Source organism: Lytechinus pictus, chromosome 3, assembly GCF_037042905.1.
Source record: "Lytechinus pictus isolate F3 Inbred chromosome 3, Lp3.0, whole genome shotgun sequence".
In the NCBI taxonomy this organism is placed as follows: domain Eukaryota; kingdom Metazoa; phylum Echinodermata; class Echinoidea; order Temnopleuroida; family Toxopneustidae; genus Lytechinus; species Lytechinus pictus.
The window spans coordinates 67,446,770-67,471,360 of record NC_087247.1 but is presented as its reverse complement, the minus strand read 5'-3'; the positions used below and the strand labels follow the sequence as shown (position 1 = coordinate 67,471,360).

At 34.9% G+C, this 24,591-nt stretch overlaps 1 protein-coding gene across 1 annotated transcript in view; it reads right to left on the bottom strand.

Moving 5' to 3' along the window:
* Positions 1-24,591, bottom strand: part of LOC129256790 (transcription factor 12-like) — a 71,784-nt gene that overhangs the window by 34,258 nt on the left and 12,935 nt on the right. The window contains exon 5 of the mRNA XM_064097622.1: positions 4,111-4,189. Within this exon, the coding sequence (XP_063953692.1) occupies positions 4,111-4,189 (79 nt within the window). The remainder of the gene's footprint in view (positions 1-4,110; positions 4,190-24,591) is intronic.

The following is a 24,591-nucleotide window of genomic DNA, read 5'->3' as shown; positions in this document are numbered from 1 at the left end:
ATTACATTTTCTGTTATGGGGGTGATTTTTTTCCATTCCAAGTACATAATGTATTGAATTCAAACAGCAACTTATGAGGGCTCTTTTCAACTCAGAAGGACTTTTAAAAAAATTGTCAAAATTTGGTGTTCAGTGGTAAAGAAACATATTCACATCCTTTTTCCAAATTTTTGATATTTGTGAAAAGTAATTTTAGATTTGATGTTCAATTCAATTAAAAGTATGATTCAAACATTAAAATTGACAGGGACAAACATTTTCACATTTTTTATTTAAAGGACAAGTCCACCCCCAAAAAAAGTTGATTTGAATAAAAAGACAAAAATCCAACAAACATAACACTGAAAATTTCATCAAAATCGGATGTAAAATAAGAAAGTTATGACATTTTAAAGTTTCGCTTAATTTCACAAAATAGTTATATGCACATCCTTGCCGGTATGCAAATGAGCAGACTGATGAATTCATCCACTCACTATTTCTTTTGTATTTTATTATGTGAAATATGAAATATTCTAATTTTCTCCCGGTTGTCAAGTGAAACAAAGATTAATTCCTCCCTGAACACGTGCAATTAGCATTGTTTAATATTATATGGTTCAGTCAAGTTTGTCCTTATTGTCAAATCTGTAAAAAATGAAATATTATATAATTCAAACAATAAAAAACAAAAGAAATAGTGAGTGAGGGACATCATCGACTGCCTCATTTGCATGTCACTGAATTGTGCATATCACTGTTTTGTGAAAAATAAGCGAAACTTTAAAGTGTCATAACTTTCTTATTTTACATCTGATTTTGATGAAATTTTCAGCGTTATGTTAGTTTGATTTTTCTCTATTTATTCAAATCTACATTTTCTGAGATGGACTTGACCTTTAAGCAACTGGAAAAAAAATGTAAAAAAAAAATTGATTCTTTTTTTTTTTTTAGAGCTGTACCTTCTACATTAATGGTATGGAAAGTTACAAGTATTCAACAACAATAAGCATTCAAACAAGGAACCTTTGGTACCCAGCAGCACTTAGGAATACATCCACTTCTCAAAGGTCAAGTCCACCCCAGAAAAATGTTGATTTGAATAGAAAGAGAAAAATCAAACTAGCACAACCCTGAAAATTTCATCAAAATCGGTTGTGAAATAAAGAAGTTATAGACATTTTAAAGTTTTGCTTATTTTTCACATAACAGTTATATAAACAACTCAGTGACATGCAAATGAGACAGTCATTGATGTCCCTCACTCACTATTTCTTTGTTTTTTATTGTTTGAATTAAACAATATTTCATTTTTTACAAATTTGACAATAAGGATCAACTAGACTGAACCATGTAGTATTAAAACGTTGTTAATTCCACATGTTCAGGAAGGAATTAATTTTTATTTCACTTGACAATGAGGAAAAAACTAGAATTGTTTCATATTCCATATAATGAAATACAAAAGAAAAAGTGAGTGGATGACGCCATCAGTCTCCTCATTTGGATACCAACCAGGATGTGCAAATAACCGTTTAGTGAAATTAATAGAAAATTTAAAATGTCATAACTTTCTTATTTTGCAACCAATTTTGATGAAATTTTCAGTGTTATGCTTGCTGGATTTTTATCTTTTTATTCAAAACAAAGTTTTGTTGGGGTGGACTTGTCCTTTAAAAACTTTCTCAATGAATTTTCAATTGAATGACTTTGATCTCTTCAGCAGTCAAGTTTAGAAAGCAGCTGTTACTAATCACAGTCAATTAGCATTTTCTTTCCTTCTACTTGGCCTTAATCTTTTTTCTACCTTGATTTAGATGAACTTCTTGGAATAATCACTTTACCACCTTCAAAAAGAAATTACCGCTTAACGGAATTACAAACAAATGCATTTTCAATTATCATTAAAACCAGATTTTTTGAATTGGCATAAATCCACTACCTTTCCCTTAGTCTTTATTCCTTCAAATTATTCACACAATATTTTCCAATATGTTCACATTCTTTTTATTACTATAAATTATTATCTATATAGGGCCTTTCAGCAGTGTATCTAAAGCTTTTATTTTAGTCTGCATGATTTGCTGGTGCACCGTGCAATATCAGAACGTATTGCACAATGTGCCAATATCTGCAGAAATTATAATGAGAATTAAAGATAAAACTAACATTAGAAGACTTTGCTTCATGGGATACCAGAAACATCCTACTTGTTAGGTCAAATGTAGTGCAAATCTTTGATAGTGCTTAATTCCATAACTCCTGGAATAATTCCGGTATACATTCCATTCTGAGCAATACAATACAAATATTTTGCCACATAGACATCACGTTTACTTATACCCCTTTCATACCCTTTCATACTGTGCTTTTCCCCGGTGAACTTCGCCGGCCAAGTTCGCCAGCGAAGGGGAAAATGTCCAGTATGAAAGGTACACAGGTGACAGGAGAACTTCCCTGGCAAACTTCTCCACCTCTAGAGGTAGAGAACTTTGCCGGTGAAACTGTTTCCCCGGTGAAACAGCCAGTATGAAAGCTAACCGGAGAACTTCTCCTCTTTAATGACGTCAGAGGTCATTCTTTTTCTCCCCGAAATCCCCTGAACTGAGATGCCGCGCGGTAGCTAGCTTTTTTTCCGTGGCTTAATGTAGAAGGCCACGCTTTATGAGCGATTCGATCATTCGAGAGAGTTAAATACCCTTGAACATACAGTTTTTACCACGAACGATATTTATTATAAAAGCACTATTGTACATGCTGAAAATGCGCTTAAAATATTAAAATACTCTGATTCTTTTTTACTTTGCTTCTAATATTTCTAGAATATCTTGTAATTTATTTGTTTACACCTTTATGTAATCGGTAAGAAGCGATGTTAACAATTTTCTTTTCGTTCGTTCTAATTCTGCATGCACGTGCCGAGTGAGCTGATCAGCAGCAACAGCTGAGAAGTGTTTACAAGCCGTCATCTCAAAAACTTCACTGATAAAATTAATTAGGTACATGCAATTAATAAGGAAAGAGTACGATTGAAATTCAAATTAAAAAAGCGTGCGCTTTCATTGACACCGGGTCTGCACTTACTTCCGCCCGAGCAAATCACCTGTCGACTTTCGCCGGGAAGAGATGTAGGGACAGTGATTTTCCGTTTAAAAAAAATTGCCTTTTCCGTTTCAGAAAATCTCAAATTCCGTTTCAGCATGTCAGAAAACGGAAATTCCGTTTCCCCATAGACTTTGTGTACATAAAAAAAGAGAATTCTGTTTACCCATTGAATAGCAATATCACAACACTCGCGCTGGTCAAAATTTGTATCTGCCACTGTACCAGCAACGCAATAGAATCCGTTCTAATCGGATCTATGCGGGTACACAAAATATTTGACAAACACATTTAACATAAATACATCCTCACCTTTCGAATTATTAGCATTATTTTAGGGTAAAATGAAATTTCATCGATGATTATGGGCTTTTTTGGACATCGTTTTCAGCAGTCAACGAGTTTCGCCTATCTGCCATTTTGGATTTCAAGAAGCCAATATTGTGCTGTTACATCTTCGAATGTAGAGGGCAGCAACACACGACCGTGTTTTTTAAATCAAATGTGTGCATGTGAATGTTTTCGATAAGCCCAATACAACCCCGCCAGGGCCGGCGCAGGGTACGGGCGGTGAGGGGTTCGATCGAGTGTGATGAACTTGAGTGCAGTCATGATGTGTGAATTGTAGCGAATTGAGATCGTGTTTTCTGGGGTTTTGTGGCCATTTAATATTCATATTTTGTTAAGATCTTGTGTAATTTCTGTTGCTGTTATGTGTATTTTGAGGAAAAATGTTTTCCGTGATTTTCCGTTTGAAATGCCTCTTTCCGTCTCAAAAGGCCCTTTCCGTGAATTCCGTCCGTTTTACGAGATCGCAGAAAATCACTGTCCCTAGAGATGTCAGTGCGAAAGGGTACATTTTTTTCTTTGCCGTGGAAGTGAAGAATGCGTGCCAGAGAAGTTCGCAGTGGAAAAATGAAGAGGCCAGTTTGTGAGGGGTATTAGTAGGCCTATAGCCTAAGCTATTAACTTTTGTTATTGAAGCAGCATTTTCTGATATTACTCACATCAAAACAAGATATACTTTACCTGAATGAGGCGGCGGAGAACCAACAGGCGTTGAAGGATTGGAGGGATATGTGCTATTAGGATGATCTGCTGAATAAATCTGTATGAATCATTAAGAAAATAAAGACAAGATCAATTCATTGCAAGACTATTATTAATCTGATATTATAAAATGTACTTCATGCTCCAAAATGGCCTAAAATAAGAAAAAGAAAAAAGTGAAAGTATGAACGAAAAAGAATTTAGTGAAACAGAATCATAAAAGTTGAGTAAAAAGAAAGTGAAAATTACTGAGAGAGAGAGAGAGAGAGAGATCTTAAACAGCAATTATATTAGAAGCGATATTTTAATTTGAATAGAGTATAGAATACAGATGATTGAAAGGTGTTATAACACTCATTCTCAACAATCACTCTACTCTATCATAAACAACCAAGATCGATTATGAAAAAACTCACTAATTACAAAAGAGCAATGTCTTGCTTACTCTTTTCGTTTCATGAATGAACAAGGCATGTCAGAGCAATTAACACTTTAGATATCTATTAAAAAAATACATATATCCTCTAATCAAGGGTTAATTCCCTGGTGGCTATTTCATACCATCTATCCCTGTCTTTTTATTGTTCATGATTGATCAGGGAGGGGTGGCAGATAGTGGGGACAGGTTTCTGTGATTTCAGCTAATTTCTACTGACTGTCATTTCTAATCTTGAATGAGCTGTGTGTGTGATGTTGACCTGATCTACAACAAACAGGACTGCAACCCTGTCACATCCTCACATCACTCTCATACTCTCTTCGTTAAACTTTTTAGAGGGAGGAAGAAAAGAAAAAAAGATGGCGCTCTGAGACATCTGCAAAAGTCATTAGTGCATTTTGAACAAGCGCTGCTTCACACGCAATCCATTTCTTCCTACCAAGTTTTCTACATAGGAATGCGTAGTACACACACCCGCATATGTGCGCACACACACTTTTTATGACAGAATCGGAAGGCGAAGAAAAGATTTGAGGGAAGGAAAAAGTACACAGAAGAGAATGACCCACTCTAGTAAAATTTGCGTAACATTGTGGCGTGGGATTTGTAAACAACATTTTTGCCCTCTCATCCTGAATGCTTGATATTTAGGTTGGAATTTCTAGACTGAATCTCTCTGGCATAACCCATGCAATGTAAATTATTTGTGAAATTGATTTAGCTTGATGAGACAAGAGACAATGAGCTCAGTATGTAGATGGATAAAAGGTTCTTTCCTCACGTTGTCCAGTCTACTATGGTGGAAAGCAAGGCGCAAACGAGAATGAAAAGCAGAGGCATTAATGATAGATGATGGGGGAAATGCATTTGCAGTCTGTTTGTTACAAGCCAATTTAGTTGCATTTGGGGATGAACTCCCCAGGAACAAAGTATTCAATGGTCCCAGGACATGTGTGAAAGTGATAGGAGGAAGATGAGGTAGGGAGATACTGAGACCGATCCAATATCACTGCTTTCCAACAATTATTGAACACGGCAGCCACAAGAGATCTTTCCCATATGTCTCGTGAGAAACTAGAAGAAGGCAGGGAGATCTGGATCAGATTTCAATTCAAAGCCTCATATATTTTCATGCAGAGTGAAATTCATGACACTGTACATTAGAAATTAAGTAGATATGTGTGTGTAAATGTCAATTCCAATAATAAATGGCAAATGATTTCCAATGTTCAGTGAGGCCTGGTACCTAAGTATACAATATGACATGGCATACCTATCATGTTCTATTGCTGAGTGCAACATAACGAAATACAACAATATCATGAAAGGAATTAAAACAAGTCATAAGATTACACTTTAGTTACTTATGTTAATTCCTCCAAAGCACACATTTCTTACAAAGAAAAGTATGGCCATTTTCAGCAGGCCTATACAGAGCATGTAATTTAGAGAACCTGTTTTTATTTTAGTTAGCCCATTAGCCAGGTTGATTTATTGACAACTCCAAATACCATGATCCTAACATACAACATGCAACTTTGAGTTTTATAATGACAATTTTGTATCTTTCGTTCATAAATATAGATAGGGGCCAAAATGACCCTGTTCTCAGTATACCTTCTACAACTATTTAAGTGGAAACCGGTTCAGGAAACCAGTTTGGAAGATAGCTTGGTTAGCAATCCTACCTGATCACCTGAAATGGGTTTTCAAAACCACTTCATGTAAAGCGATCTTATTGCTATGAGAACGCTCTAAGTGAGGTGACATGTTTCTCACAAACTTTGAAACCGCAGCACTGACATTCGCACAAACTTTAAAACCGCAGCATTGACATTCGCACAAATTTTTGAAACCGCAGCATTGACATTCTACACACGTGTGTAGAGTAGCGTGCGAAACACATGTGAAGATCGCTTCCAGAACAACAATTGAGTTCTTATCTATGCTTAAGCCTGTTAAACGAAACAAAGTGGTCATGAAAACCACATTACTAGGTGCTTTTCCAAATTGGTTTCAGGACTGTAATGAGAACATGGTTTTCATTTTGTAGATTCATGGTCAGACTCTTTATGATTTTCCAATTATAAAATCAATGTTGTACAAGAATATTTGCTTTTTTTTTTTTAAGTTTTGGCAAATTCCACAACAGCTTTGATGTGCATTTGAATTATTACTTTTTATTTAATTTGCTGCTGATATTATTTACAATTATGTAAATGTCATTCATTAAGAGTGAAAAGAGTTAATATTCAATGAAATTATACACAAAGTTGAGTACATGACAACAAGTCTCCCCCAAAAGGATTACTACAATAGCTTGCGCTTGATCTGAAAATAGGGGCAAGGGGCTTGAAGCCTTGAACGAACACATGGTTGACGAGAATGATGCAAACAAAATTATTCATAATTATGTCTGTACAAATACAAAGACTTTACCAGAAAAACAACTAAGCAGAAATGGGTATGGCATTCAAAAGTATTTATGTCAATTTTCATCCAATTGAATTTAACTATAAAAAGTCAAATTTTAGTCTACATATCACAGAATGAGGGCTCTGATATACACAAAATTGCAAGGGGAAGTAAATCTGATGTTGTTCAGTACATTATTTTGTACATAGGCCTAGACGATTGGTAACTGGTTTTGCGACCATTCAATTACAATATATTTTGCATACATCACATCAGTTGCAAAAAGTCATGAGACCAATTCAAGAGCACCTAACTAACTAAAAAAAAATTTAATAGGAATGATTTAGCCCTAGCCTGAACCACTATTGTTTGTATTCTGATGAATTTATCTGGTAGTTTTGTCCTGCGCCAATTGGCAGAGCTACCCCTCTCCATCTTATCACAGGCCTGCACCACAGGCTTAGCTTGACTATCAGTACACCACTGCCTTTGACAGGCCGCATTGAGGATCACTAGTTTGTTTGGTTGTGAAATCCAGAGGAAATCCAAGCTTGGACTTATCTGGTTCTTCCTCCCCTAGCCCTCCTATCCCTGGTCCTACCATCCCTATTCATACAATCCTCATACCAACAACAGCCAGGCTGCGACCAAGCATGACCTATCAAATATAACAATACAGGGGAAAAGAGGTGAAAAACAATCGAAAATGGTAAAGCTTCATATTGTCAGAAACCATGTGATTTGGGTTAGAGAAAGTAACTGAAAAAGTGACTTTTGCTTTGATTAATGTCAATATATACATATCTCAGACAGTCAAGCTTTTACAATGTCAGAAAATGGAAATAATAATACTGAAACCATCTTGAAGAATTCTTATGATGATCAGGGAGGCTTAAAATCTATTTTTGGTTTTGGTAAATTCCCCCAAAAGTACATGTGAATACTTAAATTCATTACTAGATTACATGAATATGTGTGCTGGAGTGTGTCCTAAAAGATTATGATGTGAAGGATATATAAGAAAAATTACAAATTTCTACATAAAGATCTATTTTTATTGGGTGCCTGACCAAAATAAAATATTTGCAGAACTTTGCCTTGTTTATAATGAAACCCCTTCTCAAGCATGGAATGGGCTGAAAATACCAAGGTATATATCATCTTTGTCTGCAGCTTTCCAAGATATAATTTCCAAGTTTGTAAATTAAGTGCTCAAAGGGCTTTTAAAAAATAAAAACATCACCGAGAAATTTTAAATCAAACAGCTAAAAAAAATGCAAAAGCCACTACACTTTTGTCATAGGCCTACTGGAATGTAAGATCAGTTTGATGATAGACCTACTATAATTCACATTACCTACTAAGGCTTTACAAATTCTTTACCACAGCTTTTGATGGGCTTTACCAAGTTTTTAAGAGTTCAGGCAGAGATACCAGTCAATTTATAATCTATTTGTTACGACTGAAAAAAATTCTCTCATAAGGCGGTACTGCACCATCCCGAGTTTGCTCAATCTCGAGATTTTAGCCGGATCGCCCCTCTTCGCGATTAATATCGAGATTAAAAAAAACCCGTCTCCACCACCGCAAGAAGAGCATTTCCTGCTTGAGCGAGGCATCAATGCATTATGGTCTGACGCAGTGAATAAATAATCCCGAGTGCATCTGCACCTGCGAATTAGCGCGATAATTCGTAAAATAGCGCGCTATTTTGCAAATAATCCCAAGTTGACTTGGGATTGCAATCTCGAGATTAATCCTACGAACTAGCGCGATAATTGCGTCTCCATTACAAATAATCTCGAGATCGTTCAGATCGGGATAATTTGCCGTATCAGAAATAGCGCGCTAATTTGAAAACTCGGGATGGTGCAGACGGCCCTATAGAAGCATACATGAAATCACATTGAATACAAAGTCCAGTCCAGCCATTTTATGGGATTTATATCCCACACTATATAACTAATCATCATAAAAGAGCTGCTCACATGTAATGTCACAAAATCAAAAACTTTAAAAATCAGGGCTTACTCTTACCTTTAATTTTTTATTTTTTTTACAAATGAATTTGTTTCTCTAAATTTTCTACTTTTTGTTCTTATTTCTTTTAAATTTCTATTTAATCCAATCTGACATAAGGGTAAAATTCTACTTAATGTGAATGAATGAATTAATGAAAGGTATTTTTCCCCCACATTTACAAGACTAGTCCTAATAGATATACCATAAATTCTTCTGCAACTTTATGAAAATTATGAAAGTATTTAAGAAATAAATCTCACTTCTAAAGATCACAAAATAAACATTTCATCCTGCTATATCACTAACATAACAAATAAACAGAATAATAAACATATCAAAATATACAAAATTTACAAAGAGTGTGAATGGTTAATTTAGTTATAATCGGTTTTCAGTTTCAAGTTAAATGATATTGATCTGAAGACTAATATAAAATGCTGAATTGTAAAGGTAAAAACAAAAGAAAAATAGAGAAATTTTGATGACAATCTCGAAAAGATAACATTTCAAGATAATGTGCCTTAAAAATCTGACGGAAGAGTAAAAGAAAGAAAAAGTTGTAAAACATAAGTGTTTGCATGCTTCGTAATTTTATCAGTGCCTTTATCAGCGCCAAGAAGGAGCCTGCCATACTTTCCTGTGTGCCCAACAAACCCTAATAGAGTTATCTTTCAATGTTGTTAGGAAACTAAGCAACACGAGGTAATAACAAGGAGGAAGGAACAGTGACGGTGGTAAGTCCTCATCTATTGGGAATACTAATTATTAAATTCTAAATTCTAAATATTTCCCTCATGCAATAAGATCACCATCACTACAAATTGTTCTCAGTGGTTGTGCTAGTGAACCAACTTCTGACTATAGAACTTGTGACCATATCAGAATTGCAAATCATTCTTTCTTTATTTTCTTTTCTCATATGATAAAACAAAAATCTCAATTATATGGACAACACTTCAAACAAAAGTAGATCTAAGAAAAATAAAGTTACAAGAATATCTGAAAACAACCTTTCAGAAAAGTCAAGCCCAACAAAATCTGATTTGAATAAAAAGGGAAAAATGAAACAAGCTAAACACTGAAAATTTCATTAAAATTGGATGTACAATAAGATCTGCTATTTATTATTTTTCTAGTTCTTTTTAAGCTTAATTGTACAAAACAGTTATCGATCATCCTGGTCAGTATACACATGAAGGAAACAATGATGTCACCCACACATTATTTCTTCCATATTTCATATTATGAAATTATTTTCATTTTCTCCTTATTGTAAAATATTTCGATTCCTCATTGAAACATACAATTGACATTGTTGTGACCTCTTGTTATTTGTAAAAAGCTAAATATTGTTTAATTCATACAATTAAATATAAATGAAATAGTGACATCATTCAATATCTCGTTTGCATGTCAGTGAGTTGTGCATACATTGTTTCCTGAAATTTGAAAATGTCATAAGCCTGTTCTTGTAGGTCTACATCTTATTTTGATTAAATTTTGACTTTTCTCTTTCTATTCAAATGAACTTTTTGTTGGAGTGGAATTGCCCTTTAATAATGAATCTATAAATTATGAAGTATAGGAAACTGCAGTTTGATATTTACTGTTAAAAAGATTTGTGATAGTTTATACTGTCTTACATAATGACATCCTAAACAACCAAGAAATAACAAATAACTGAAAAAAAATAACAGTTGAGGGGTCAATAATTTTTTTGGCTTGAATAATTTAAGAATGTTGTCATTAAGATCTAAATTTCAGACAGCCAAGAAACAGAAGTAAGAATCAGTTAACTAAATATGAAATCAATATATTAATTAGTATTATATAATTTACACTAAAGAGTCATTACCCACTATGATATTATTGCCTATTTTGAATTCATGAAAATATCTTCAATATGTAAATTAAGCATGCATAAAACATTTCCTTTTTATACAGTGCATATCAATAAAAAGTTTACACTTTGAAAAAGTCTTGGGAATTGAAAAATATACAATATGGGGATAATTTTTTTCAAATATATTCTTGGGTTTGGGTCCCATCTATCAAATGAAAGTAAAAATTTTGACAGAATCGCACACCTTGAGTGAGAACTGTCCATTTTTGTAAGTAAAGCTCGCAGAAATCAGTTTGCACAGAAATGCTAATTTTCATGCTGGGTCAAGGAAAAAAGGTGAAAACAAAATGACCTTGTGGTACATTTCTCATACAATTCATTTGCATTTTTAGCGAATTGGAATAAAACAAATTTTTCAAAAGTGGTGCTCACTATAGCGGAGAGATTTTTTTACAGTTATATCGTCATTTGCTTTTAAAGGAGATCTGTACCAATGCATAAATGTGGAAAAAGCATAAGGATATTACAAATATATAATTTTACAGCATTATTTTTAAGTGTAAACTTTTTTTGATATGCACTGTACAAGACATCATGCACACTGACTGACTGACAAGATGGGATGACTTTGGTAAATATTTCTTAGCTTTCATTTCACAATCATGATTTCCAATTAAGATAATATTGCTCATTCCCTAGCCCAGTTTTCATCTTTTAATTGAAAGTGATTGAGTAAGGTGTTCTTGTCAGAATCAATCTAGGTCTAGCAAATAATGAAATCAGAAAATTGATTTCATGAAATTACACAGCAAAACTGCATGAACTTAACATATCAAAGGGTGCCTTAATATCATTATAATTTCAGGATGGGCAAAAATGGGTGTACCCATTCTCGATAAGTGGCTATGAAGATTGAAATAAAATTAAATTATGATATCTAAATGTTATTTAATAATAAGATAGCTTATTATCAACAGGCCTATATAGTAATATAATAAGAATATAGACATCATTATGAAACCCTGAAGAAGAAAATTGTGTCAGAAAATCATCATTTTGTGCTTCTAAAAGTTGAAGCTAAATGAAAGTAGTTGCAGTAAAACACTGATTTCATGAGAAAGTCTGTAAAACCAAGGTTAAGTATTACTATATCATCGTGGATCTAGATCTGGTACAGTAACTTAAACTGAACTTTGTGAAATCATAAATTCTAAGCTGAAAAACAATCACACTGAAGATCGCCAACACAGATAGGCACACGTGGGACAGTGTATATTATAATTGCTGGAATAAAGACCTGCCAGAATCCGCGCTCATTTTGCTTACTTCTCAGCAATTACACAATTTCTTCCAGAATCCTTTGGCACATATTTTTTGTTCATACAAACAGACACTTGGGCGGTCGTTATATTGGATTCTGTAAAAAGTCATTTTGAGATCATTACCGCAACTGGCATAAAACTTTAAAGATAAAATTAATAAAGTGACCATCCCAAATTACTCCATATACATGTACTCACAAGTGTGTTACACTAATCTCATCAGGAGATTTATTACATGATGATTTTTCAGTCACCCTGTACATATTGATAAGTGTCTACATGATTTAGATTTTTGATAGGCATAAGTAAATTAAAGAAAACATTTAGTTGGGGTTTGGAGATTGAATTTATGTTTATTGAACTTGTTGTTATTGATGCAATGTCAATTTTGAAAACTTAATTAGCAAAGCCTTTTTTGCATCATAATGCATTATCACAGGTAAAGGTAAAAAATGGGAACCGGCAGCTCAGATTTTAAAAGTCCAATAAATTACAACCAATGCCACGCAAGGTCAATTGTTCTATACTCTCTTCTTTACCAGCTAGGCCTACACATCTACCAAAATTCAATAGGCCTAAATACTGTTTGAATAAGAAAATTAAAATTATATTAAAAAATCTAATTAATAAGCAAATGAAGATTTTTTTAGTAAACATTAAAAAATAATTTTTATTTTGAAATTGAGATTGATTAGTACCAAGATTAATAAAAACTGCAGCAACAAAGTAAAATGGAATTAAATTCAATCTCCATCATTTTCATTACTGATCAAAGACTAGACAAAGCCATTAAATTTTATTCAGGTCGTACATATTGTGGGGGGGGGGATGTTCGAGGAGTAGCATATTGCCAAAAGTTCAGGTCATCATAGGAATTAAGAAAATAGGAAATAACAATATGTAAAGTTATTATTGTATTAACCATTACATACAGAATAATTTTAGAGCTATCCTAACCCACAAACACATAAACATGGGAAATATCCATTTCTTCTGGTCATAATATTCAAGGATAAAACCAAATTGAGTTAATGAACATTTCCTCTGCCAGTCTTCTCCCTGAGGACAGCATACTCAAAAAGTCTCTAGGCGAAACCAGAGCTATACACAATTTGACCAGCAGTCACATTTGGAAACATTACTTGAGTTTGGCCTCACTCCATAAATTACAAGGACATGACTGCCATACTTTACCCCCACCCCTATTCCCATCTTCATGATCCATGCAAACCCCACCCACCCCCTCTTCACACTGTCAATTAGCATAACCTTTCTAACCTTCCTATCCATGGAAGATGACCTTCCTCTTTGGTAGAAATCCTGAAATAGGAAAAAACTGCCTTTAAATTTGTACTTTCACATGCCTGGAATCAGGATTGATCTGTACAGACATGATTGAAAGCCTTCATTATTAAATTTTAAATAAGGCACTCATGTAACACTACAGCATTGTGGACATAAAGTAAAAGTAAGTAAAAAGACTTATAGATAATTATGGAAGCAGACTAATAAAATGGCCATATTAAATATAAAAGGAGTTATTTGCTGGAATTAAATATTACTCCCAATAAAAACTGCAACACAAGATTTGAACTTGGAATTAAACATTGCATGAGTTAACAAAGATATACCAAACTTTTAAGATATTAATATGCATTTTTCAGGTAGCATAATAATATGGTAGGAAAGATCTAGAGATTCCTCTTGCATTTACAAGACAAACATCAATTAAACATGATAGATAATATTTCAAGATGAATGGATATAATAAGTTCTAGCAAGCTATGAACCAAGACCAGACAAACAGACATGGTTGGGCGGCGGGTGGCCAGCGGGAGGGTTGAAGGTTGCTTACCCATGGATATCTAGCATGTGCATAGTTGGGTATAAACATGGACGGCTGCTGATGATATGATGCTACAGTCACAGCTACCGGTACAGGGTAGCCAGACTCCGCCTGCATAGTGTGGGCTGCTTGACTATACATCTTGATCTCAATCAAGATGGTTTGTCTATCAAAACAAAATATTTATTCCCAAATTGCTCCAAATTTACTCCTTTGTATTAATTACAGGATCAGGAAAGAGTTTGGGCACTTGCTTGCAGAGAGAATCACAAATTCAGTTTACTGTAATTTTTTTTAAACTCACTTTTCTTCATAAAAAATAAGAGCTAAAGGAGAGTAAATTATCAATCAATTTAATTTGTTAATTTGATGTGACTGCAGTCTCACTGGATTTGAATACGACCTTTATTTCTGATGGGGTCCAACATAAGAATATTGAAGATTTCTAATTGAGCAAACTTCACAAAACAAATTTCTGCAAATTCCTACAACTTTGAAAGATTATTTTCATTTTACTAATTCAAGGGATGCTCCTAATATACACTTTTTTTAATTTATCAGGCTGATCCACAGATAATCTCCATTCCAAGAAGAGCACACCAACTCCAAGTTATTTAATTGTTATGAGATGCTGATCATGCAAGTTGGTAGACACCTCAAACTCCAAGCAAATGTTACATTATCAACCATGTGCATCTGGTGTTCTCTAAATGTACATCCAAGCTGAACAACTCCATCAAACTTTATTAACTTCTCTTTGCTGTATATCCAACCAAATTCCACTAAAATTGGTAGCACAGGTATTCCAGAAGAACCTTGTAAAGTTGTAGAAGAAGTGAAGCGCTGACACCCTTCACTATGCCCATGTGCTCTCTGATCCACTGTCTACAACCTTATCGCATCGCACAGCAGTAAATGCTTCCACCAGTTACACATCACTTCCAGTTTCCCAGCGCTTTCTCCTGCTCTCACGCTCACAGCAAGCCCAAACTAGCGCCTGCTACCAAAAACTTCCACCACCAGATTAGATGGGGCAATCCAGCTCTGCTATTACCACTCACTAGAACATCTTCTGGACAACAGCTTAAAAGTTAAATAAATTCAATGGATAGCACCACTACCACAACACAGTATGGTGTAGTGGGAGAAGTGTCCATGTGCATTTATTGCTGAATTGGAAAAAGCAAGGAGCTTCTTGGAAAAAGATACAGGACTGTGTGTTATCAGAGGGAGGGAGAAAGAGGAAGAGAGGGTGGGGATATCATGATTATGTAATGGCCTGAGAAATGATATAGCTCAGCTGTTCACTACAGCACTCTCCCCTCTCCATTTTTTTCTAACCTAGTCTACAAATGCAAACTTTGTTTAAATATCATTCCATGAAAATTCTGGGTTGTAACTATATTCTTTTTCTTTTGAAAAAAAATCATGTTGTTTTCAAATTCAGGGTGTGCAGCAAGAATCTATCTCAATATCACACATGCATCATATCAATTAAAGGAGAATGAAACTCTTGGAGCAAGTTAGCTTTTGTGAAAGCAGAAAAATCAAAGAATAAGATCAACAAAACTTTGAGTAAAATAGGACTAGCAATAAAAGAGTTATGAGCATTTGAATGTCGAGATCACTAATGCTATGGAGATCCTCCCATTGGCAATGCGACCAAGATCTGTGATGTCACACACGTACAACTCTCCCATTTGGACACTGAAAATATACCCCAAAACATTTATTTTTGCTCATTCTAATCATATGACAAACGATTCATCAATGATATAATGTTGTGAAACCTCTGTACTTGTCATATCATAAAGAGAACACCTCACCTTGTGATAGACTCTATAAAAGTGAGAATATACGTGAAATAAGTACTAAATTAATGAGGGAGTTGTACGTGTGTGATATCACAGATCTTGGTCGCATTGCCGATGGGAGGATCTACATGGCACTAGTGATCTCAATATTCAAATGCTCATAACTTTTTTATTTATTAATTCAATCTTCCTCAAACTTTCAACAATATGTTTCTTTGATTTTTCTCTTTGATATGCATTCAGCTGGTTTCAAGGGTTTCATTCTCCTTTAACATAATATAGGCCTAAACATCAGGAGCCTAACCATAGTTTAATTTCATAATGTTCTTTCATAACATAATCAAACAGAAAAAAATGGATGGGCTTTCGTTTGTATGGCACCATTCTTTTGCGCACATTCTTATTCAATGGTAAAACTTAAGTATATTTCATCTGTTTTTTTTAGATTTTAACCATTTTGCTTGTTTAATTTTACTCTATTCATTCACATTAATGTATTTCCATTAATTTATGGTAAGGTGCACTTTGGTGGATTTTAAGTGCTGACTATGAAATGGATGTATGTCACATTACACAGTAGCTGCTAATAAGTGTATGATTCATGAAATGTCAAAACTAAATTCTCTCAAAGCAGGTATAGGCCTACATACTGAGTTGGCACTGAAAGGTATTAAAAATCAATGAAAAAAACAAGTATAATATTGTTATTCTCATATGTAGGCCACTACTTCATGATATTTATATCTACAAGATAAATAACAAGCCTATCACAGTAATCATGTTACAATTTTTTTCATTTATAGCCTTATTATTCAAATGGTTTTTGCACTGTATATTTTTGAAAGGCAGAGAAGTGAATAAAATAGGACTATTTTAAAACAGTTATGATAGGCAAATAACTGCAGAATATCAATCACAAATTGTAAATTAATTTAATGTAAATATTAATATTTAAATTGAAATAAAATTGTATAGGCCTAAAATGAGCCCTTTGTTATGTTCTATCTTTTTAAAATACACCAATACTTTTGTTTCAAATAAAAAAGTTAATTACTTTATTTAGGTAATGAACAACTATTGATTCCAAATAGAAGTGTTTTCCACCTATGAAGAGAATAAAGTACATAGATTCCGAGAAGAAGGTAAAAAATAAAAGGAGTACAGGGAGTATTTTAGCCTGAGGTCAGGAAGTGGCAACTCTGAACTTCCTTTCTGTACTCCCTAGCGACTCACTCAGCTACCACCTAGCCTAGGCATGATCAGTCTTCTTGAAGCACCATGCAAGGATTTATTTCAGCCCAAATTCACATTTTTTTTAGAAACCCTAAATTCATGGTCATTTAATTTTTTTTTTATCACGATGTACATAAAATCAAAATTGAAATAGCTTAGTAAGTAAAAGAACATTGGCTATTCAAGATGAAGACATCAGACAAGCCTTACTATTTTTCTAAAGTACAACAATGACAAAGGGTTTAATGAAACAAGGGGCAGTTCTGCTGGGATCATCCAAGTAGCTGACACCTGAAACTGACAGGCAAAGAGTACAATATTGGCTAATAGAAACCAACAATAAATTCTTGCTTGTCTAACACAATGGGTCAGATGCACAAAAATGTGTGAACAAATGCTTTTGCTACTAAGCTCAAGCAAACTAGTGATTGCTAATTGCCTGTTAGCAATCGCTAAGGACGATTAAGCTAATGCTAAAAAGCGTATGCATAATGCGAACATTTGGCTTGTGTGTTGCATTTAAGCATTTGCTTGGGTTTTTGAAGCTCTGTCAGAGTGGCTTGAGTGTTTGCTTGATCAGGGTGTTTGCGTTTAATAAGCATGTTTATGTACCTGATCTGAGAGAAAACTCTAAGGTGTAAAGTAGCCTATGGAAGGCGAATTGTTCCAAAATACCCAAAACCCCTGATCAGGGGTTTTACTCTGCACATGCAGTAGTTTCTCTATACGCGAGCAATGAGAAACTACTGATCAGGGGTTTTACTCTCCATGTGCAGTGGTCTTTCTTTGCACGAGCAAAAAGAAACTACTGATCAGGGGTTTTACTCTGCACATGCAGTAGTCTTTCTTTGCACGAGCAACGATTAACTACTGATCAGTGGTTTTACTCTGCATGTACAGTAGTTTCTCTCAGCAAGAGCAGTGAGAAACTACTGATCAGGAGTTTTTACTATTGCACATGCGGTAGTTCTCTTTCCACGAACGAAGATACCCCTGATCAGGGTTTTTTACTATTGCACGTGAGGTAGTTTCTCTCTGCGCAAACAAAGACACCCCTGATTACGGGTTTTACTCTGTACGTGCAGTAATTTCTGTCGGAAGAATGAGAATAGTCCGAGTCCATTTTCAAGTAGGGGGACACAAAATCCATAAAACCTGATTTTGATATCAAAATGATTTTCTTAAAGGCACACTGTTTCCAAATATTATCTATCAGGTGAGCTAAGAAGAGTACAAGATAGTATAAAGTGAGCAGCATGGTATATCTACCCATAATATTTATCTATCTCAGGCAATGCATTATTGATTTTACAACTCTCTAGGGATGACAGATGATATTGAGTAGCGATAAAACTTGAAATTGAAGACACGCCGTGTTAATTTGTCGTGAAGGGGACAAACGACTAGGCTATGTCAAAACCAACGACAAAAACAGTGCAACGCATCTAGCTATAGTAGCGGCAGGGAGACTCCGCCTGACCGGGCAGAGCAACTATCGTCAACTAATTGAATCATGCAACACACCACGCTTTACGTACCATGATAGGTTTTACATGTGTCATTTTACTGCTACCTTTTTAAAAACTTTTTGCATTTATATTTTTCTTCTATTTCTCTTGAATACATTGTATTGCTTATTGATACAAGGGCCAAATGACATGATCTACAGAAAGATAGAAAATGTATAATATCTACAAAATGCATTTTAACTTTAATGATATAAAGACAAGTCATATATCTCTAGGTCTACTTGAAAACAGAAATGTTAATTTTTTTAATGGAGTGTAAAGATTTTGTTTTATAAAATTTTATATGATATGTTTTGAAAACCATTGAACATCTGAATGTAATAATGTATTCTAACTCTGTTTAAACATATATGCCTATCGCTTCCCTTCATAGTCTCTAAAGAACATTCATTTTCAATTTGTGATCCCGAATGATTAATGGCATCACTGCTCTCCCGGCGGGTAACCCTTCATTATTTATTTAATAAACAGCTCTGGTAAAACAATTCAGTAATTTAAATCCAATTACGCAACCATCGACGACAAAAACGGGTAGAGTCAGGCCATCACTCTCCTTCTCTGTCTCACAAAGTACATTTCACTCTCATCACGTTACGCTTCGATGGCCTGAAGATGTTCTACTCCTCACACTGACTGAAGCAGCTACATAGACCTGATATTACCATTAACTAGATTTAATTAAATAATGCCAATAGTCTTCAGTGCATCATTTAATCATGACAAGCACATTGATAACTGAGTGAGACATGAGAGGTTTCTTCATACCCCTTATTTAGAAATTATCAATCATATTCAATAGGAATGGTGTTAATAAAACCTTATTGCACAAAAATGGGCATCTGAAAAAGTAAAAAAATTGATTCCAATGGTAAAAAAAGTATTCATGCTAGAAAACATAAAATACTGAATAGAAAAAACAAACAAATCTAACTCCTTTTATCCCAAACAGGCATCACAAAAAGGTCAAGATGGCAGATATGAAGTGGCTAGAGTATGCCTATCAGCAAATACATCATTGGGTGATTTCAAGTACGGTGTTGAAATCTGGTGTTGGTGTTGTGACAACACCAACACCAGCTACAACACCGTACTTGAAATCAGGCTGGTGTTGGGATTGACCTCGGAAAATATGACGTATTTCCGGCAGTTCGTGTTGAATGCTGGTGTTGAATGTCGTCTGCTGAACCCCGCACTGCGGCTGGTGTTGACGATCTACGCGCAATTTCCCCATTCACCAACACCAAATCATGATTTCAAGTTCGGTGTTGGTGTTGGTGTTGGCAATCTCAAGCTCGTGAACAGGAGGCGAACACGATGAAACATCCCCGTAAAATTAGCTTTTACAGTTAAGATGAGTACAAATCATTTGAGCTGTATATATTTTGATGAAGAATAATGTTCACTCTTTCGAATTCTTGAATTAATTAAAACATTGGTATTCTGTACGATGAGAATTTAATGCATTTCTCTCCGATTTCATTTTCGTCGTCGAGACTTATCGCGTGAAGTTGAGATGATTTAGCAGCGCAGCGCAGAGGCGTGACGTCATGTGCTATCAATAACACAATCGGTATCATTCCTCTGAACCCAGCTCGGTGTTGGAGCTCGGTTCAGCGGCCTTTTTACGCTCTCAACACCAACACCAACACTGAACACCGTACTTGAAATCACCCATTGAACAGATAGACCTACATGCCCCCCCCCATCCTTTCCATTTTTTTTCTTACAGGTACCTATGTCATATGCCATATTTTTTTGTAATCTCACATAAAATTCTGAACTGTTTTTATGGAGGTTTTAGCGGTCAAAGGGCATTAAAACAAAGACACGAAGCCTAGTCATTCCACTAATGAAATTATTGAAGTGAAATTCCCCTCAGGAAGTTGAGCAATCTCTGACTCTCCTCAAGAGCCCATAGATGAATTATGACTTCTGTGCTTTGAGAACAACACTTTGTTTTCTCTAAATATTTTCACTCTATTTTTATTTCAATCATTATCCGTATTTCCCGCTTCCTCCCCTTTCAATTCCTTAATTTGATAGCTTTCACTTTGACCAAACCTCTACTTTTTTTCTTCGTCAGGTTAAAAGTTGGGAAAGTTTTATATTGGGAAGGTGATTATTACACCCTTATCTTCAGGCTTATACATGTTTAATAGTGGAGGGAAATCATGCACATACCTTTATTCCAGAATAGTATTTAAATGGCCATGCCATTTCATCTTTTTAGGAGGTTAAAGCATATATGAAGTACAAGATGTCATTCATATTAAATGGGCAACTAAACCAGTACATTTTATGAAGTCTAATTACTCTCAATCAATGAAGAGGCCATGAGTTTGTTTATCATGATCAATATAATTAGCTTCCTGAAAAGATTTAATTATTAAAAGACAAGTCCACCCCAACAAACAGTATGTTTGAATAAAAAGAGAAAAATCCAACAAGAATAACACTGAAAATTTCATCAAAATCGGATCAAAAATAAGAAAGTTATGACATTTTAAAATTTCACAAAAAAAAGTTATATGCACATCCGGTTAGGTATGCAAATGAGGGAACTGTTGACATCATCCACTCACTATTTCTTTTGTATTTTATTATACAAAATATGCCATATTTTAAGTTTCTCCTCATTAAAATTTAAAATAAAGTTTTATTCTTCCATGAATATGTGGAATTATCACTGTTTTATCACTTTATGGTTCGGTCACATTGGTCACTATTGTCAAATTTGTAAAATTTTAAGTATAATTCAAACAATAAAAAACAAAAGAAAGAAAGAGTTGGTGACATTACTGACTCTCTCATTTGCATATCATTGAGTTGTGCATTTAACTGTTTCGTGAAAAATAAGCAAAACTTTAAAATGTCATAACTTTCTTACTCTACATCCGATTTTGATGAAATTTTCAGTGTTATGGTAATTTGATTTTTTCTATAAATCCAAATCAACATTCTTCTGGGGTGGACTTGACCTTTAATACATATCAAAGTAAAATAAACCCCAGGGTTATTGAAATTTTCTTTTTCAAGAATAAATTTTAGCTCTTCATGAAATGTAAAATTCACAAGCATTGTTAGTCATAGTAACACAAGTGAGAGAATAAACATACATAGACCTATTTATTTTTACAAATTTAGAATGAAACTGAGTTTTAATATTGTCATATCACTTGACTTCTAAAAAGTTATCTGTCACAATCATAAATTTGGGTAACTTTTTTGAAAATATGTCATAAGATGATGATATATCATCCAATCTACACATGTGTGAATTACAGCATGATACCCTGTTTCCCAAAAAATAAAACGTTCTTTTTCCTTTGATTTTCCGTCGATTTTGAACCAAATATGCTCAATTAAATACTTGTAATGAATATTTCAATTTCACAATATACATTAAGTTTTGCTGCAGCAAAGCAATTGAATGTGGGGGCATCATGGTCTAGTGGTTACAACTCTTGTTTTTACCAGAAAGAATATTGACTTATTCCTCATTTCATTTCTTGTTGTTGAGATATTGGGGCGAGGTGAAAGAGATTCAGTCATACGACTTGTAGCTTGGATGTGATTTGAAATCAATGGTTCTGATTTTATTCTGTTTATCTGATATTCATTTCTAACAGCTTTGGGATGTTATTTAGTATAGCTCTGGCCTTGGTAATCAAATACACAAACAACATCTGGAGATGTGATGAGATCTCACAAGAATCTTGCTTGAATATTTATTTCCCTTTCTTTGGGGTGAGTTCATACCACATCAATGCATTTTTTTTCACTCAGAAATAAGATTAACACAAAATAGCAACTTAGAATTGTAAAAAGTATAGGCCTATCCTTTTTTTAAAAGAAATCATATTCAAACAAATGTTTATGTTTCATGATTCAAACAAATCACTCAGGAGCATGTTGAGAATTGAAAATATAAAGTAAGGTCCGACAATCTTTTGGGAAGAATTTAAAAAAAAATGATAACAGGCTGAAAGCTTGTGGGAGAACAATTTCCTGTCAGTAAATTCAATCATATCATAAGGGCCAAAACATGTTTTTTCTTCATCTTTCTTGAGAACATTACTTTTCACTCTCACTGTTTTACAGTCTTGCCGATTCTGCTGCATGAGAGAGGTCTGTATGTTGAGCAAGGAATGTTAAGAAGTTCAGAGTGAGAACCATGTCAACACAGGAAATTTACTGTGATTGCTAATTTAGGTTTGAATCTTGAGTAAGGCTTTGATGGGTTTTAGTTCTATGGCTGAGTGGTGACTGACTTCAAGGACCTCATTCACACAAGTTATACCATATATCTATGCAATCCAAATTTCATTGCTGATTAACAATTTGAATACAAATATCCAGCTACTATCTTCAAACAAAATATACTGGAGAATCTTCTATTCTAGGTTTGTACCATACAGACTTTTCTCATGACTTTTTTTTAACCCCGGACTTTCCTTAACCCCAAAATAAAAATTTTCCTATTCACACCGGCCAAATTTGCTGCCTAACCCCAGCAAAGGAAATATATTGTTGTTTTCACATAAAATTCAGTGATCCCGGACTAGTGGTAGCCATCTAGGTCCCGTAACACAAAGCTTAGCAATGATCGTAGAACATTTTTCTACAACTGATTACATTGACTACAATGTACAATCAATCATAAAAATCAAGCGTACGATCAATTGCTAACCTTTGTGGTACAGGACCCTGGAGTGTTTATCTCTGATTGGACAACAGCTCTGGCTAAGTTGGACAGAGGGCATACATGGAGCATCGCGGTGGCGGAATGAGCCAAAATAATTTGAGGGGGTCAAATACGGCGTATTGGGCAAAGTTTATTAAAAAAAAGTTGCACCCCCAAAGCCCCCTTCTATACGCCACTTTAGCTTGGCTAATAACTCTGAAGCCCGGACTTTAATAGTGCAATTTCCTGGCTAACCGTTATTTTGCAGGGCGAGATAGTCCCGCATAATAGGTGGGTTAGCCCACTTGTCATATTGCACCACCTATAGTACAGGGTTTAAGAAAAAAAAATGCCAGTGAACAAAGGGTTGTAGACTGCACTGGAAAAAAACAAAAAAGTTTCAGCAACTTTATTTATACTGACCTCAGACTAATGAAACTCATACATACAAGGTTCACAAGGGATGCACTACTTAACCAAATTAGGGTTGCATTACAGAAACAGTGCAATCAAATGCAATCGGTATAAAGACTGGGGACTTCTTTTTTCAGATCTTCAGCTAGGCTCAGTGATCATGGAATACTTTTTACACACTTCAAAGTTGTAGGCCTATGTACTGCAATGAAAACCCCCCAAGGGGGGGGGGGGGTACTCGACCGAAAAAGTGGAAGGTATGTGCCATAAAAAAAAGGGGGGCTTTGGAGCGGGCCTATGGTAAAAAGGAGGGTGCTCGGAACGGCCTTCGTAACTACAAATGTTAGTGAAAATGGGGGTCCTTGGAACAGGTCGCCTACGTGGGAGTGCGTATGCATCCCTATGGAACGGGCATACATGCATGCAGCTAGCTAGCACTGGGTGCGCTCGCGCAGAGGTGATGGTCGGACAGCACTCTGCAGCCGCTTTTCACCAAAATTGCAGCTCATTATAGCACATCAATGGGCCGGAACGGCGTAACGAAAAAATTGCGAAACTTTGGAACGGATTTCTTTCTTATTTTTTCTCGATAAGAATGAAATGCTATACTTTGGAAAAGAAATTTTAGTGTAAAAATGGGGGTCCCCTCCACGGCACATACCCACCACGCATAAACTGAGTGCCCCCTCCCGGTGAAAACCCTGACCCATGGCTTAGCAAAGACGGCTTGAAACAGACCCCTATCATTATTATTTTCACTCCCAACTTTTGCAATAACTAGAATATTATTTCTCTTGAAGCTAAATCGGTAATCTTAATTTCAAAACCTTTAAGTCGGACAGGAATCACCTGAGATTTTTAAATGAATCAGCCACTCAATTGCTGTGATGATGACTACA